This window comes from Xiphophorus hellerii, chromosome 4 (assembly GCF_003331165.1).
Source record: "Xiphophorus hellerii strain 12219 chromosome 4, Xiphophorus_hellerii-4.1, whole genome shotgun sequence".
Taxonomy (NCBI): Eukaryota; Metazoa; Chordata; class Actinopteri; order Cyprinodontiformes; family Poeciliidae; genus Xiphophorus; species Xiphophorus hellerii.
Window position 1 is genome coordinate 24,788,896 of NC_045675.1, and position 17,366 is coordinate 24,806,261.

The following is a 17,366-nucleotide window of genomic DNA, read 5'->3' on the forward strand; positions in this document are numbered from 1 at the left end:
GTTTTTAACAGGTGAAACGCCGACCGACGTAACACGCATTAAAAGGTTTTTGTTGGCCATCTCTTTTTAACAGCCACCACGCCAATTTTGTAAACACATTACAGCTCAGCTAATGTAATAATCGCTTTAGCTTATTAAATGTAGCAGCCATTTTCTTATTTAAGACGCAGCTGGTTGGTGTACAGCGTTACCTAGTATGTGAGTTTAATTCAGCTTCTACTTAACACTAATGGATGCTGTTAAATGAAGTTTTTGTGGTATATAAGCTAAGTGCGCGCTGCATGTGAGGCTCTGTTTAAATCTCGCTGTCAATGTGTCATTATCGGGTTTTAATGGACAATGGAGTCTCTTAGGCTGCTATCGGTGGATTCCTCTGACCGGGGTTCTCAGAGATGCAGGCTGGGCCCGGGTCTGATGTCGTCGTTGGGTCTAAGACTGGGCTCCCCTCTGCTGGTGTCTCTTCCCGGGGGAAGCTGCCTGTGCACCGCCTGGCCCCGTCCCGACCTGGCGGAGGGCTTCCTGCAGATGGACCTGAAATGTTTCACTCCCAGCTTGGTTTCTGGGCTCCCCGCACACCTGAGCTTGGACACGGCTCAGCTCAGTCCCGCACCCTGCACCAAACTGAAGAGTGTTAAAGTAACTGTGGTGGTCCGGAGTCTTGATTTTAAGAAAAACACAAACTCTAGCCTTGTTCATGAGCTTGTGAAGGACATGCTGGCGGGTGTTTATGCCCATAAAGAGTTTGTAATAAACCTGGAGGATTTTAATATAGATATCAGATATGTTGCTGTTCACGGCATCAGTCCAAAGTCTGCAGCTGCTGGAGTCATCACCTCTAAAACTGGTTTGGAGATAGCTGAGATCCAGACAGTCCAGCATTACAAGAGTCGACTGCAGGACCAGCACACACCCCCGCTGGGAGGACTGGACGAGGTCAGTTTCTACTTGCTGTTATCACACCTGTGGTACTAATCTACAGGGTTGACTCCAACATGTGTGCTTTTCTTCTACTGCAGGTGAGTGCATCCCTGAGAGAGATGCTGCAGCTGCCCCTCCTGTATCCCAACACCCTGACCTCGCTGGGGATGTCCTGCCCCAGAGGTGTGCTCCTGGTGGGGCCTCCTGGAGTTGGGAAGACCGTGTTGGTCCGCAGGGTGGTCATGGAGGTGGGAGCCAGCCTGGTGGTGGTCAGAGGACCAGAGGTAGGAGCTGCTATACACATTTTCATTTTTAGTGAGTAATTTTGTGAAGTCAGTGACTGGGAAACGTTTTAATTGGAAATGACTTGGTTGTCGTTTTGGTTCTCAAAAACGTTTCAAGAGATACAAATCAAATATCCTGCATTTTCTGTTTGTCTGTTTCAAGACAAAGTAAATGGCTAAACTATTATGTTGTCAAAGAATAACTATTCCTGAGCGAGTCTTCAAAATAAACTCAACTCAACTGTACAGGTGTATTTCAGTTTCTTTCATGTTTTATGAAAATAATAAAAACAAAACTAACTAAAAGCTGCTTCTTTCATTTTCTCATTACATCCCTTCATTCTGATTTGTCAAATATAGTTTGAGTCAAACGCCACTTTCTATATTCACCTCATCCGATATCAAATAGATTATAGTTTTACTTGTGGTGTTTTTTGAAATGATAACAGTAAAAAGGTGAATATTCCTTGTAATGAGCACTAGAAGACTACAAATAAATTTAGCTGGTATGACTTTCCTGTTTTCTCTGATGTTTTTGTCCCAAATCATTTTTAAATAAATGTTTATAGACAACATGAATCAATGGCATTCAAGGTTATTGGTTGTGAGAATAGCATGAGATCAACATGTGGTGCATAAGTGCAGCTGAGTAACCGCAGCGGTCTCCTTTGTCAGGTTGTCGGGTCACGGCCGGGTGAGAGCGAGGAGACGCTGCGGGCTGTGTTTGAGCGTGCCCGGTCTGCAGCAGAAGAGGGCCCCTGCGTGTTGTTTTTGGACGAGCTGGACTCTCTGTTTCCAAAGAGAAGCGGCTCCTTGGCGCCGGAGAACCGGCTGGTGGCTCAGCTTCTCACGCTGATGGATGGGATGAGTCGGTCCGACCGCTTCCTCATCGTAGGAGCCACCAACAGGCCGGACAGTTTAGACCCGGCGCTGCGTAGGCCTGGGAGGTTTGACAAAGAGGTGCAGCGTTTTATTTGATATAGCCCTGTATGTAGTGTGAACGACAGCTGCTACATGCAAAGCAAAACCAGTAAACCTTGTGTTTGTCCTCTTTAAAAGGTGATCATCGGTGCGCCAACACTGCTGCAGAGAAAGGCCATCCTGTCTGTTCTGTGTGAGAGAATGCCCGTGGGCCCCACCGTGAGCATTGCAGAGCTTGCTCAGATAACGACAGGATACGTCGGAGCAGACCTGAGTGCACTGTGCAGGGAGGCTGCCATGCACGCTTTGAGGGAGAACGTAAAGGTAGATGCAGAGAAAATAAGTGATCATTTTTAAATTTATTATTTGCCCAGATATAATAGTTGCAGCTTACCGGCAACGGCTTTAGTGACACTGAGCACAGCAGCAAACCTAAAACAGAGTGGCTGAAAATGAAAAGAATCAATTTACTGGAACGGTCCAGTCAATGTCCAGACCTCAGCAGTGGCTGAAATCTTACGGTGGTACCGTAAGAGAGCAGTGCAAACACAAATGCATGTAAAACTCACTAAACTGAAGGAATGTTTTGAAGAAACCTAAACAACTTTGCAACACTGTGAGAGAGTGATGAAGTCAGACCGACACTGACTACTAAGAATTATTGCTGTGAAAGCTCTTGAATCGTGGGACATAGTTTGTAGGACCTTGTTATGTGCAGACAAAACGTCAAATCTTTGTTTTTATCCAACTTGTTTTGGATCAGGACCAGTTTATGAGTTTAGTGTTCTGTGATTCATTGACATTGTTGCCTGCAGGGTTCAGGGGAGCAGGTGGTGGATATGAAGCACTTCCAAGAGGCCCTGAAGTTGGTGGGCCCATCCTGCCTGAGAGGCAGCCTGGGCAGGACGGAGATCTCCCCGGTGCTTTGGGAGCAAATCGGAGGCCTGGAGGAAGTCAAAACCAAACTAAGACAGGTAGGGTGATAACAATTTTTTTTTAAAATCATAATCTATTTATTACTTCTTTATTACTAACCGTATGGCTGTGACTGGAGGGCTTAGCAATCATAGTGCCACAAGCATAAATATTGTTCTTGAAATAGGCTTATTCAGGATGCTACTTACTTATATAAATGTGATTTATATCACTACACTGCACAAAGTATGTGTATTTAATCATATTTAAATTTACTGATATTTATTGATGCACGTCACTTGTAGAACAGTGGAGAAAATAGAAAAACTAACATTCCGGATCACACTGTTGGTTTTTTGTTTATTTACCATCAATAACTGAAATTTATGATTAGAATAAACCAAAAATCTTATTATGATAAGAAATTTCATCCATCCATCCATTTTTTAACACCCTTGGCCCTAGTGGGGTCGTAAGGGTTGCTGGTGCCTATCTCCAGCTAACGTTCTGGGTGAGAGGCGGGGTCACCCTGGACAGGTCGCCAGTCTGTCGCAGGGCAACACAGAGACATACAGGACAAACAACCATGCACACACACACTCACACCTAGGGAGAATTTAGAGAGACCAATTAACCTGACAGTCATGTTTTTGGACTGTGGGAGGAAACCGGAGAACCCGGAGAGAACCCACGCATGCACAGGGAGAACATGCAAACTCCATGCAGAAAGACCCTGGCCAGGAATTGAACCCAGGATCGCCACTGTGCAGCCCTGATAAGAAATGTATTATGGTAAATTGATATGATAAACAATATGATAAATTTCCACCACTAAGGCTGACTGAGCAGTGGGGCTGGATTTCTAGAGCTAAAAAGGAAAAGTATGATGGCATGTTTCCATGCAAAGCATAGCTAAGTGATTTTTCTCTTTAATTCTCTACCACAGAGCATTGAGTGGCCTATGAGACACCCTGAGGCATTTGTCCGTCTGGGGTTGTGTCGGCCGCGCGGCGTCCTCCTGTACGGACCTCCAGGATGTGCAAAGACGACGCTTGTCAAAGCTGCTGCCACCTCGTCCCGCTGTGCCTTCCTGTCCGTCAGCGGCGCCGACCTGTACTCTCCGTACGTCGGAGACTCTGAGAAAGCTTTAGCTCAGGTACCTTCTATTAGTTTTCTGAAATACGCAGAGACCAGATCATTTTTATTTCTTCTTTGTTGCGTCTTTCAAACCATTGCATCTGTCTTTTCACGTGCAGCTGTTCCGGCAGGCCCGCGCCTGCGCTCCCTGCGTTCTGTTCCTCGACGAGATCGACTCGTTGATCGGGTCGCGGTCCGACGTCGGGACCCCTAACAGCGTGCAGACCCGGCTGCTCTCTGTGCTGCTGAATGAGATGGACGGGATCGGCCTGAAGACGGTGGAGAGGAGGGGAGCAGATAAGGTTCTGCAGGCAGAGGGAGTGGAGCAGAGTCGCACAGATGACGAGGTCACATGTTGCTGACATCACACAACTTCTCATCTTCACACCCTGACTTTAATAATAAGCTGGGGTTTTTTTTAAATTTCTTTTAACAGCTGGACTGTCAGGAGGTTTGTAACAAAGATGTGATGGTTGTAGCTGCCACAAACAGACCCAGCTGTATCGACAGCGCCCTCCTCCGACCCGGCAGGCTGGACCACATCATTTACGTTCCACCCCCTGATCTGCAGGTTTGATTTTACTTTGTAGAGTGCTTATTCTACATTACGTTGTTAAATTTAATCATAGTTATGCATCGTTTTTTTTTTTCTCTAAAGGCCATTTCAAACTCTCTGTCTTTGGACTTAGGCTGTTTTAACATAAAGCAGCAAAGAGAGAGAGAATAATTTTTACACAGTAATGCATAACAGCAACTGAGTCTTTTAATGTTAAGTCTCGTGGTGCATTGATTTTTGTTGCCCATGTTAAGGCTCGACTCGCCATCCTAAAAGTTTGCACAAAGTCTATGCCTGTGGATTCACACGTCTGTCTGGAGGAGCTGGCTTCGAAGACAAAGCTTTACTCTGGAGCTGACCTGGAAAACCTGTGTAAGGAAGTAAGTGTGTCCAAAGTGGTTTGTTGACAATTAACAAACATACCAACAAAGATATATTTATATATGTAATTTTTTATTTTTATTTTTTTTTTGCTTTTTAGGCTGCTCTGCTGGCATTGCTGGAGGAGAACATGGAAGCTTCATCCATCCAGCAGACACATTTCCTTCGTTCCATCAGCAGAATGAGTCCTTCTCTCACTGCTCAGCAGATTAGTTCATATTTAATACCTCACCAGTGATGTATTTTTATACAAAATATCAGTTTTAAAATAAATGTTATGTAACTTCTATTGTCTGTTTTTTTTTTATCTCATAAGCTTGCCAATGACATGATTTAGGCTATTTTTAACAATCATATGTTCAACTGTATTTCAGCTTTAAAGTCTGACCACTGGAGCATCTATAATTATCAAATAGATGTTTTGTCCTTCAGCTATACATTACAATACAGAAAGAACCATATACTTTCCATTTACCTCATAAATCCTCTCTCTCAGCCCTACATTTCTTTTAGAAAACCAAATGGTCCATCCAGATTATGACAACTGTGATGCCTTAGTAAATTTATTTATAATGAAAATAAGTTACATTAATAAGTTGGAAAATAAGTTCATGGGTAGCAAATAGTATCATTAAATTCATGCTATGAAAGGTTAAAATGATTTGGGTACGTCTGGGCGTTTTGATCTAAATAATACCATAATTTTCAAAGTGGGTATTTGTATTAGATCAATGCTGTTGTGATGAGCTTCATACTTTTGTTTGGTTTCTCTTCTATGTGTTTAGTAAATTACTTGAATTTCCTCAAGAAATGCAAGAATTGTAATGGCAAATATCAATACATTTTCAATTTGAGAATACGTTTTCATACATTTGTACTGTTTGCACTCAAAAAGTTTGTTTTCTTCTGAATACAATCGGTTTAAGCGGTATCAGCGATAACCTATATATTATTTACTTTGTATCGGATTTGGTCAAATTGTATTTCTAGAAATATGACCGAGTGAGCGCTGTTGTCAGCAAACTGTCTTTGAAATGTTCTCCGGTAACCTTGACAACGAGAATTTAGGCAGTTAGGAGAAAGTAAACGCTCACGAGCTCTTATCTGAAAGCTTTGTATTTTGGAAAACTTTCTTCTAGTAAGTATTTACCTGTTTGGGTTGCCCTCACGCAGGTGTGGTTTTTTTGTGATTGATGATGTGTGCAACAGTGTACATATTTTTTTTTGAGTACGTAGCTTTAGGATGTGCTTATTAGCTAGTCGTATTTTTCCTTTTTTGCTGTATTTCAGTTACAAAAAACGTTTATAAAGTATTTTCAGTTAAGAAAAGCAAATCTATGGAGACCTTATTATCCGGTAGCTATGGGGCGCTGTAAAGTTACACAGTAAAAAAAAAAAAAAAAAAAAAAAAAAAAGCAATAATTTTGCTGTACTTAACTAGTCATAATGAAAACAACGTGCCTGTTCAAGTCCGCCATCACCGGAGTTTTGAGACACAAAAACCCGAGCTTTTATTTTGATATTTCACTTCCGCTTACCGATAAGCCAATTTGCATATTAGCTAAGTATTTAGCTAGCAACCTGAATATGTTAAATATTTGTTAGTTTGAAAACATTGTTGGTTTGGAAAATAAGTATTTACTTTGGAACTAAGTGCATAGCTTGCGAATTAAATATTTAGTTTGCAACTTTTACAATTATAAATGTTGGAATGGCTTGCTGAAATATTAACACCCACATTTTTTTCTCTAACAGGCCAAAAACAGCAAATTATTGCTGTTAATTTTTTATTGTGTGACTTTACAAACGGCATTCTATAGTTGGCTGACGCATGTTGTAAGGAAAGTACATAACCCAGCAAGTGAAAACCAGGCTATTTTCTCTATAGGTGTTTTGAGTATTTTGACAAAATGTCCGGATTCTTCCAGTTGTTGATGAAGAAGAAGGAGGTAAGATGTTTGCTTTTTACACTTTTGGCAAGGCTCGAACTGCTTGATCAGGTGTGGTTGGAATGTTTCTTGTTTCAGTTGATTCCTATTGTGGGATTCATGGCTTTTGCTGCAACAGGATCATCATCAGTTGCCATCTATTTTCTGTTCCACAAGAATGATGTGATGTGAGTTGTTTTTTTAAACTCTTTTTGATGGAATTTTGTCAATTAGAGCTGAATCATTATAGTCTACTGTTTAAATTTGCTGTGTAGTTTGAACAGGACTTCAAATCCAGAACCTTGGGAACGAGTGGACCCATCAAAACCTCAAAAGGTGTATTTCAATTTTTGTTAACAAGCATTGCCTTCCACCCAATTTCTGATATGTGCTGCCTCACTGTCACTGTGACATCAGAGTCAGTCCTCCAAATATTTATGGTAAAAGTGGTAAATACCTTAAATGAAGTGTCTTTTTTTTCCTAACATTTTGCTGCAGTTTGTCACCATCAATCAGAAGTGGGAACCAGTGGAGACTCTGGAAATGGTGAAGTCCATGACCAAATAAGAAAGAGGCGCAAGCATGATTTCTGAAGTTGTTTTTTGTTATTTTTGGCTGACCACAGCTTGAGAGCTGATTATTATTATTATTTTTTTTACTTTAACTGTTAATTTTACTGTCAGATGCCTCAAATATAATAAAATATGTGTTGCTGTCTGAATATAAAAAGATATAACCCCCGACTATTGCGCAGTATATTTTCAATAAAGCCGAGCTTTTATGTGGCTTAGAGGAGAGGATGGTTTCTGTCTTCATATAATTCTCTCATGACTAAAGCTAAAGTTACAACTCTGGTCAGAAGTTTCTATATACGTTAGTCATCATAATCCAGAGTATAGTTTGTTCTTTGGTTTTTCCGTTTAAACACAAAACCTGGGGGGAAATTGCATTGTTGTTTTGTTTTTCCATTCTTCATGTTTGTATCCATGAGGAGTTTGCAATAAACCTGAAGGATTTTAATACACAAGCTGGTGGTGCCCTGTCCCAGAGGTGTGGGACCTCCTGGAGTCGGGAACTCCGTGTTGGTTCACAGGGTGGTCATGGAGGTAGGAGCATTTTTATTTTTACTGATTCATTTTTTCAAGTCAGCGATTGGGACACGTTTTCCAGTCACTGACTTAAAAAAATATATATTAAATGATTGTGCTGGTTAGACATCGTTGTTATTTTAGTAGTCAAAAGGGTTTCAAGAGATGTGAAACAAATATCCTGTATTTCATGACAAAAGAAATGACTAACCTCTTATGTTCAAAAATAATTATTCCTGAGTGAGTCTTTAAAAATCACAAGAGATCTGTACAGATATATTTGAGTTTCTTTCATGTTTTTTGAAAGTAAATGAAATAACTAAAGCTCAAGAAGTTTTTCTTTAAGTATTTTATTTTCTCATTACATCGCTTCATTCTGATGTGTCAGAATCTAGTTTAAAAACTCTACTTTCTATATTCGTTGTATCTGATATAAGAGATTATAGTTTAAATTGTTACTTGAAATGAAAACAATAGAAAGCTGAAGTCTACTAATGAACTTAGCCGGTGTGATTTTCATATGTCTGCTAATGTTCACTTACCGGTGTATCCCTGAGTAACAGCAGTGTTCTCCTATGTCAGGCTATAAACAAATCAGTTTTAAAATAAATGTTACTTTTATGTAACTTTTATTGTGTCATTTTGTTGTCTCATAGCATTTGCCATGACATGATTTTTGCTGTTTTTAACAATCGTCTGTAGAGCTACTGTATCTTTCAGCTTTCAAGTGTGGCCACTAGAGGGCCCTGCACACTGGTATTTTGTATCTATCATGACCAAATAGATGCTTTGCCCTTCAGTTGTACATTACAATAGAGGAAGCATCATGCGTCTACGTGCCTGTCACCTCGTAAACCCTCCCGCCCCATCCTACATCTGTTTGTCTCCTGCTGTGCAGGACTCAGAGACTTCAGGAAGCTCTAAAGCAGCAGGTAAGACATGTTGCACTGAGCTGCCTTTGGGACATCGCCTCTTCCTTTAGGAAAGTAGAGACTCAGACTGAGGATGTAAACAACAACAAGTGAAAACCAAACTATTTTCTCTGCAGGTGTTCGGAGTATTTTGGAAACATGTCTGGATTCATCCAGTTGTTGAAGAAGAGGAAGGAGGTAAGATGTTTGCTTTTTACTCATTTTATTTGTGCAGTCGGGCTGCTTCTAGTGACGATCAGATGTGGTTGTTATGCTTCTTGTGTGTCTGTTTCAGCTGATCCCTCTGGTGGGATTCATGGCGTTCGCAGCAACAGGAGCCACATCTGCTTCCCTCTACTTTCTGTTCACCAAATCCGATGTGATGTGAGTTTTTCTCTCTTTTTTTTAACTCGCGTTTGATTAAATTACATCAACTAGAGCTGAAAGAGTATAATCTGTTGTTTTAATTTGCTGCACAGTTTGAACAAGACTAAAAACCCAGAACCATGGGAAAGACTGGACCCATCAAAGCCCCAAAAGGTGTGTTTTAATTTTATTTATGCTTTATAAGATTCTATCGGCTGTATTCATTTTCATAAGGATTTCAGTTCTCTTTATTGCGGCGTGTAAACAAGCGCTGCCTTCTACCCTGCTGCTGATAGATAGTGCTGAGTCACTATCACTTGTACCAAACGTCTTCTGTGACATCAGAGCCAAAAGATACCTATAACAAAGGCTCTCCTCTCTTTTTTTCTTTCTGTAACATTTTGCTGCAGCTAATCACCATCAATCAGCAATGGAAACCAGTGGAAACTCTGGAAATGGTGAAGTCCATGACCAAATAAAGAAAGAAGAGCAAGTATCATCTCTGAAGATGTAGAGTCTTGACTACTTGCCAGGCCCCCTCATCAGTCTAGCAGAATCCTTTCTGCACAAACTAGGACGCTTTGACACTCAGTGTGCGGAAATGCTTCTGCTCAACTGGTGGGGTTTCACCCTGCTCTGTAGCGGCAACACAAGGACATCTATCCACATCGACAGAAAAAGAAATGTCTGAGATTAGGTCGGGTCATTTGTTTTTGTTTTTTTGGCTAACCAGAGGGGGAGAGAGGAATTTTTACTTTATCAGCTGTGGTTCGTCTTAACTGTCAGATACCTTCAATATGAATGTTCATTGCTGTCTAAATATAAAAAAAACACAAACCCAGAGTACTGTACTGCATATTGTCAATAAAGCTGAGCTTTTATGTGGCTTAGAAGACCAGATGGTTTCTGTTTTCATGTAATGCACTCGTGATTAAAGCTAAAGTTACAGCTCTGGTCAGAAGTTACTATGAAGTAGTTCTCGACAGGAATGTTATTTTAATTTGGGGAATTATGATTTATGCTGTTCTGTTCATGTTGAACTCATTAAACAACTAAAGAAATTTTAAAAATGCACAACTTTGAATTCTTTGCTGAATTTGTCTTGGCAATTCGGTGTTAACATTATATTTACGGCTTCAAACAAATGCATACAACCTATTCAATATTTAATTAAATGCCCCTTAGAAAGTTGAAGAGAAATGTGAGCTTCGTAGCCATCAACAGAATTCTGTCAGAATATTTAATAGTCTTATCAGAATTGGTCGATTTCGTTTGAATTGAGTTATAGTCGACAAACTGTCAATATGACTAAGGAGATAACTTCACTCATTATGCTGTTAGGCAGTGGAACAACCCTGCAGCATAATGCTACCACTACCACACTTTACGATGTTCAGGGATAAAACTCTCACCTGACCTTGACGCTGGTGGCTGGTGCCTCTACCTGCTCTACAGCATGAAGGAAACTATCATGTGATGAGTCATAAATTTGAAATGGGGAACTACAATGACAAATGACAGAGGGATTGAAGATTAAGTATGCCACAGTAAGCAATAAGTCAATCGCATGATAAATTAAATGAGCATAATGATTTTCATTTGGACAACAGTCACTAGGAGACGCTGCCCTTTAATATACTTGAAAAAGCCAGGATTTTGAGAAACACTCCAAACATTTGACACCTAGTACGAAATAATGACTTTGCACTACCTGCCACCTTTGGCTGGTTTTCCTGTCTAAGCTAAATGATTATTTCAAATGCAGTTTTGGTTACAAAGACTTCATAATCCATTTTAATTACTGTTCTTTATATTGTTTCATTATTTTATTTTGAATATTTCAAATGTTTTTCAGTTCCGGTGTTACAATTATTTAGAAATTAAAAGTTTTTCTTAATCTTTGAATATGCTTGCATTAACGAGCCCTTATCGTTGTTGTTATTATTGTTATTATGTACATTGAAAGTGTTGTCAAAACGACTTTTTTTTTTATGCGGTTTGAATAAGGGCAATTTCTGAGACAGTTTATTGTCTTGCAAAATGTGTTTTCCTGACTAAACACTTCCCAGGGGTTCTGCACTTCAGTTCTTGTAAAGCATGAAATGTCCTGGACAGACAGAACTTTGTTGTTGTGCTTGTCCTGGCCAAAAGCTTTGACCAATTTTCTTTCATATTAGGGTTAAAACATGTTCACAGTAGGGCGTTCTAACAGGAAATTGATCCCAAGCAGCGCTCAAAACTGGTTTTGCAATAAAGCAGGCCAACATTAAGCTTCAGGAAAGTTGATTGCCCTGCACTCAGCCTTATTGAAAATTTGTAGTTTATGCCTGAAACCCCGAACCAACCTCTTTGAATTAACTCTAGCACTTTCAATAGAAAGAGAGGTCAAATATCCAGCAAAAATTATGCAATGGGTTTTTTGTGGCTACCAAAAGTACTGGGACATTACTTTTTAACCACATTTTAGCAAAGGTGCATGTATATATTCACGGGTGGCAGTTTAGTTCTGATTCTGCAGACAGTCGATATGTTCAAGCCTGTTCACCATAGGTTTTTGGTTGTATGACTTCTCAACAAATGCCTCAGATTAATATCCATACTCATGATGACTGCATGTAAACTGTGGGAGTTACAGTACACACAAACCCTTCTGCTGTGTCTTAGTTCAGAAATGTTAAACTTCCGTGAAGGGGTGCAGCCTTTTCCGCTTCAGTCACAGTGACTCATCAAAAACAGGAAAAAGTATGGGTGTTACCCACAGCTGGATGTTTTTCCTTAATAAAACATGGAAGCCGACAGCAACACAGCACGTTTTAATATAAACAGATAAAAATATTTCCTCAAACAGCCTTTGTAATTAAACAGTTGAATGTACAAGTGTCTTTGTGAAGGACACCTGTTGTCCAAAACAGAAAATCAAAATGAACCTGTTTACCCAAAACAGTGGACGTGAACACTTGGTTATTTTTTTAATCAGTCATGCATCTCCTGCAGAGGTATCGTAAATACTTGCATGCATCTGAAAGGATTCCTCGACTGATGTTTGCTACTAGTAAACAATAGCAAAAAAAAAGCATGCCTACTTTTTTTTTTTTAGGGGAAATGTGACTGAAGGTAGATTTGTTGCTTAAAGTGGCAGCATCAACAAACAGCTTCGACACATCTGGCTCTGGTGAGTGATAGATCCAAATATATCAGTGGCCATTTAAGAGGCGTGATCAATACAGTCCTGCAGAAAAAAATTCCCACTGTGTTCAGGAATAAATAACTGGAAACTCATTTTCCTTTTCTTTTTTTTTGGACTAATTCCAGCAGTTGTTTCCTCAGAGCAACATTCTTTGCCCTTTTACAGATGCTTTGTGAGGTTAAACTAGCCGTATGCCAGTTAAAGCCTCAGAGTGATGGTGCACACGTGATAACATTCAACTATTCCTTCAAGAGTTTGTGACCATAAATAGGTTTTGAAACTGGATGCCACACAAGCCTGTGAGTCGGTTTGCTCTGAAAGGGACTAAAACACAAGCAATTTTCACCCTTTTATTTATTTTTATGCTGTTTGTGTAAGGGCAAATACATTCGAGGAGTTTAATCGCGTTTAGCCTGACATGGCAAGAACATGTCAGGTTGACGGAGTATATGAAAAACTAAATCATAAATGACAATTACAGAAACTCTTAAAGGGAGAAAACATGGCCTAAAAAGGGTAGGGTAGGGTTAGGTTAAGGGTTAGGGTTAGCAGGGAATTTGACACAAGAGACTGGAAAGAAGAAAAAAAAGATGAGCACTGTCAGAGTGGTTTTTCAGCATTACTATATCCAATACACAGCTGAACATTTTACATTACCACAGACAAGCAGGCAAACACAACAGGTTGAAGTGTGGGGGACTGGGCTGGGAGCAGGGGGCTGGGCAGGGGGCGTGGTACGCATTCTTATGTTCTTGTCCCTGCACCCTTGCTGGTTTGGCAAGTGCTGGAGGTGTGTGGATGGCTCCAGGGTTGTCCAGCGGCCATGACCTTGGTGTGGTGCTGTTTGTGAGGTTTGGTTGGACCATGACCCAAAGAGGTGCGTACTTAGGTGCCGGGTGTTGCTTTCTGCTGTTCTCACTATTCTAGCAACGTTGTCATCTTGAGATATCCTTTATGTAAAAAAACTCTGCCTTAGTATATGTAATGTGCATGGCAGACTAATTCCTATAAATATCTAATCCAAAACTACAATCAAATTAAGTTTGCAAAATGTTTTCTTTCTAAAGAAGTCCTGCTTTTGCAACAAGTCATTGACTTTACAGCAATCCCTCAAATAACCTGAGCTTGCATGTGGCCACAGAGATTGCGTCGAGTTGTGTACTTTGCAGCGTCTCTCAGCAAGCACATCAACAAGCAGCAAGAAAACACTCCCACTTGTTTTTAGGAAAAGTCGAGCTGCTCCCAGATTAACTGATGGAAACTTATTTTTATCTTGTTCACATCTGAGGCACAGAACCTCCCTCTGCAGGAATGACCTACATACATAACTGGGATTTAGGCAGTGAGTTTCCTTGCAAATAAAGGTAGGGATCATGCTAAAAATAAAAAAATAAAAACTTAATGCAAAATTTAATATTGGCAGAAAGCACGTTGCAAAAAATTGTACCACATTTATATGTGGCAGGGCATTTTTTTTATTTTAGTGGATAGAACAAATAATGCTCACCTGTCTTCTTTTTTTTTAAGTCTTCATTTTTCATCTTCCTGTCGTCCTCCAATCATACATGCAGGTAAATGTGTGCTCTCTGTGTTTGAGCTCTTATTTGTTTAGATTGAACAAACTGAAGTTAAATTAAGCTGAAAATGAATAAGACTTAATAGAAAATTGGTTCTATATGCAAATTAGTTTCAAATGTGGATTGCTGTTGAAAGTAATATTTATCAAGTTTGATGTTTATTTGGCTAAGTCACACGGCACTACGAGAGAAAATCTTATATTTTTCTGTTCCAACTTATCTTTCTTTGGGCTTGTATGTTAGAATCGTTTCTAGAGTGAAGTATTCAAAAACGAGATTATTGGAATTTCAGTAGAAAAGTACATTTTGAATTACTCTAAAGAAAAAATATAAAGTATAAGTTTATCCCCTTCCTTAGTCCAAGTTTATTTGTACATCACCATTTCAGCAAAAAGGCAATTCACAGTGCAATAAGCAATAAGCATTACATTTAGTCAAATGTCATCAACAAAATCTTTAATACACATCAAATATATTGATCAGTGTTTCATTTACTACTAATCAGAGGCAACTCTAAATAGGTGGGCTCTGTTTGGTTCTGCTTAGAAAAAACTACTTCAAAAATAAGTTTATGCATTTAGATTTTATTCTGATAGTTTACAGTTCCTTTTAAATAACATGAAATTAACAAAGCAAATTTCTTATTATTTAAATCTAGTGAGTTGTTTGTGCACGATTCAAGTGTTAAGCTCTCCATTGAAGATTGAAATATACCACCGGACCAATGTTATGTCTATTGTGACCTCTTTAAAAAATTATATTACATATATGATATGTGGATAAATCAGAGTTTTTTCCTACTTTTAAAAGAAAATAATGCAAAAAATGTCGTTTTGCCAGCGATGTCTGTACTGCTTAGTTAGTGACAGCAAAAAGGGTGAAAGAATCAACTCTCTGACTCGTCTGAATGATTATGTTGAAAAAGTGAGAATGGATATTTGCTCCGATTGGTTTGTTTTCAAGATCAATACCAAACACAAGAACTAAACACTGACGGTTACTTTGATTCTTCTGTCACAGATCTCCATATTTCATTCAGACGACAGTGGTTAGCAGGAAATGGTGCCAGTAAGGCAGGCTGTAAAGTAATAACCGCCACCCAGGAAGAAAAGCTAAGCAACTAATCTGCTTAGTTTATGGCTGGATGGGCAAACAGAGCTCGCATTATGTTTCAGAGAGGCAGTCCTCCCAACGCTCATATCAGAGAGCGAATAATCAGAAAGTGCCTGTGATAGAAAGTGGACCTTGGCTGTGTCTGGCATCCACAGCCTGTAGTCCAGCTGGATATCCATGACGCTGAGCGGGTGTCTCATGACTTATTAAACAAAAGGAGACCATGCAAAGAGAAAAAGGTGGAGCTTTTATTTCCTGCTCTGCAACCAGGAAGTGTTTCTCCTTTTCTGATTCCACTTGCATTAGAGATGCTGCTGTCTTAGTGTCACCCCCACACAATTGTCCACCTTTTTTTGCCCTGTCATGCTGCCTCATGAGTGATGGCTTTGGGTAGACAAGCTCAGACTTGCCCAGGCATCTGCATGGCTGCAAGGCTACGATGGCTCCTAATGCGAAAACAAGCCTCAGACACAGAGAGCTTTACTGCTGTCACAGTTTCATCTATCGAGCTATGTTCGACAGACAAGTTATTTACGGAAACAATGAGACAGGAAGGGCTCGGCGCTGCAGTCGTGTGCCTTGAAATATGTGTACGTGACATTATTGCACACACACATGACACCACAGGTCATGTGACCAGCGAGTGAAAAACATTAACTTTAGCTGTAATTGAATATCAAACATGAAACTTCCTCACCTGTTTGTTCACGTCATATTATTGAGTGTTATTTTGTGCTGCTCGATGGAGCCTACTCAGACAGAATAAAAGCAAGTTGTGTGTTAGATGAGGCAGAAAGGCAGAGGAGACGGAGGGAAACTGTTTCCTTCTCCTAAAACAAAGAGTTTACCGCTGTTTGAAAATTTTATAGCACTTATGTTGCCTGGAAGCTGACACTGTCTTGTCAATTATAAACTTTTTTATATATTTACACATTAACTTTGATTGGTGGGTAATGTTGCAGCTATCAAAGGATAATTCTTTCATGTAGTCTGATGTACTCTTCAAGTATATTCATATTACTTAGAGAAATCACAAAGTTTCTCTAATTCATAGGCCTTTCGATACTTGACTACCTGCACTTGCACTGACCAGCCACACACCTTTAAAAATACGAGGTTGAAGACACTTTTTTCCTTCAGGACTGCCTTACATTTCCATGGAACAGTATCAGCAAACTTTCCTCAGAGACCTTGGGCCTCGTTGACAGGAGAACATCAAGTTGTTGCTACAAATTTCTCCGCCACAGATCCATGATGCAAAGGTCTTGTTCTACCACTTCCCAAAGGTGCTTCATATAACTAGGATCTGCTGACCTTGAAATGCCATCGTAGCAATTTCAATTGTAGCCTCGGTTTCCTGTTAAAAGCAAAGAGGTGTGGCACCTGCTGCTGTAATCCACCTGCTTCAAAGTTGACATGAGTTCAGAGATTATATTTTGCATACCTTGGTTGTTGCCTCATCTCAAACCATTCTCATTCTACTGATGAAAATAATATAATCTTCTACTGCTGCTGAAAGAGGGTTTGGCATGAAAATGTACATAGTCCCACCAGTTTCTCAAATACTTAGACCAGGTCGTCTGCTGAATTTCCTACCCTACACCACACTGATGCACAGATTGACCTCCGTGTTTCTAGTCCCTGCCATCTGATTGGCTGATTTGTTTGTGTTAATGAGAAAGTACAGGTACGCCTGTTAATGAGAACAGGTGTACCTAATAAAGAGCCGGTGAATGTATATTTTATTACTCGCTCAAAGCCGATTTTGCTTCCTGCACTTAATCGCATTTCGGCTTCAAGCATTGTCATTTATAAAACCAGCACATGCGCGACCCCTAGTGTTGGAAAAATTAACCACAAGTTTAAAAAAAAAAAAACAATCAAATGCTTTCATCCAAGCCTGATCAGATTTGCTGTAGTCACTTTTGAGTAAAATATGAGTAGAATACATAAACAACCACAGTTTATACAAAATGCAGTTTTGTAAGACATTTTACAGACTTTTTATGAACTTTTTTTATGGATGTAAAACAGTTCATGTCCCCTCAACCAACTAATGGTTGTGCTATCCTTTACAATAACCG

The 17,366-nt window shown here is 39.8% G+C and overlaps 3 protein-coding genes and 1 long non-coding RNA gene across 4 annotated transcripts; 3 read left to right on the forward strand and 1 right to left on the reverse strand.

Annotated features, from left to right (window-relative positions):
* Nucleotides 1–18: 18 nt before the first annotated feature.
* On the forward strand, nt 19–5,401 carry afg2b (AFG2 AAA ATPase homolog B). The gene is made up of 10 exons (XM_032560336.1): nt 19–933; nt 1,017–1,202; nt 1,878–2,162; nt 2,262–2,447; nt 2,939–3,097; nt 3,985–4,194; nt 4,295–4,522; nt 4,612–4,746; nt 4,986–5,111; nt 5,213–5,401. The coding sequence occupies exons 1-10, from the start codon at nt 340–342 to the stop codon at nt 5,348–5,350; spliced, it is 2,247 nt and encodes a 748-aa protein (XP_032416227.1). The 5' UTR covers nt 19–339; the 3' UTR covers nt 5,351–5,401.
* A 1,254-nt stretch (nt 5,402–6,655) lies between these two features.
* LOC116718432 (normal mucosa of esophagus-specific gene 1 protein-like) lies at nt 6,656–7,832 on the forward strand. The gene is made up of 4 exons (XM_032560342.1): nt 6,656–7,061; nt 7,140–7,228; nt 7,316–7,376; nt 7,539–7,832. Exons 1-4 carry the CDS (start codon nt 7,023–7,025, stop codon nt 7,605–7,607), a joined length of 258 nt encoding a protein of 85 aa, XP_032416233.1. The 5' UTR covers nt 6,656–7,022; the 3' UTR covers nt 7,608–7,832.
* Nucleotides 7,833–8,918: 1,086 nt separating this feature from the next.
* Nucleotides 8,919–10,353, forward strand: LOC116718431 (normal mucosa of esophagus-specific gene 1 protein-like). The gene is made up of 5 exons (XM_032560340.1): nt 8,919–9,060; nt 9,177–9,237; nt 9,335–9,423; nt 9,519–9,579; nt 9,816–10,353. The coding sequence occupies exons 2-5, from the start codon at nt 9,199–9,201 to the stop codon at nt 9,882–9,884; spliced, it is 258 nt and encodes an 85-aa protein (XP_032416231.1). The 5' UTR covers nt 8,919–9,060; nt 9,177–9,198; the 3' UTR covers nt 9,885–10,353.
* A 5,155-nt stretch (nt 10,354–15,508) lies between these two features.
* On the reverse strand, nt 15,509–16,862 carry LOC116718319 (uncharacterized). The gene is made up of 2 exons (XR_004338912.1): nt 16,727–16,862; nt 15,509–16,639 (listed from the first exon to the last, which is right to left on the reverse strand). It is a non-coding gene; the product is annotated as an uncharacterized LOC116718319 (long non-coding RNA).
* Between the last annotated feature and the right edge of the window lie 504 nt (nt 16,863–17,366).

Coding starts and splice junctions, on each gene's coding strand:
- LOC116718431 (XM_032560340.1), top strand. CDS start 9,199: ATGTCTGGATTCATCCAGTTGTTGAAGAAGAGGAAGGAG. Junction 9,424..9,518: donor TTCACCAAATCCGATGTGAT/GTGAGTTTTTCT, acceptor TTTGCTGCACAG/TTTGAACAAGACTAAAAACC. Junction 9,580..9,815: donor ACCCATCAAAGCCCCAAAAG/GTGTGTTTTAAT, acceptor ATTTTGCTGCAG/CTAATCACCATCAATCAGCA.
- afg2b (XM_032560336.1), top strand. CDS start 340: ATGGAGTCTCTTAGGCTGCTATCGGTGGATTCCTCTGACCGGGGTTCT. Junction 2,448..2,938: donor CTTTGAGGGAGAACGTAAAG/GTAGATGCAGAG, acceptor TGTTGCCTGCAG/GGTTCAGGGGAGCAGGTGGT. Junction 5,112..5,212: donor TGGAAAACCTGTGTAAGGAA/GTAAGTGTGTCC, acceptor TTTGCTTTTTAG/GCTGCTCTGCTGGCATTGCT.
- LOC116718432 (XM_032560342.1), top strand. CDS start 7,023: ATGTCCGGATTCTTCCAGTTGTTGATGAAGAAGAAGGAG. Junction 7,062..7,139: donor TGTTGATGAAGAAGAAGGAG/GTAAGATGTTTG, acceptor TTCTTGTTTCAG/TTGATTCCTATTGTGGGATT. Junction 7,229..7,315: donor TTCCACAAGAATGATGTGAT/GTGAGTTGTTTT, acceptor TTTGCTGTGTAG/TTTGAACAGGACTTCAAATC.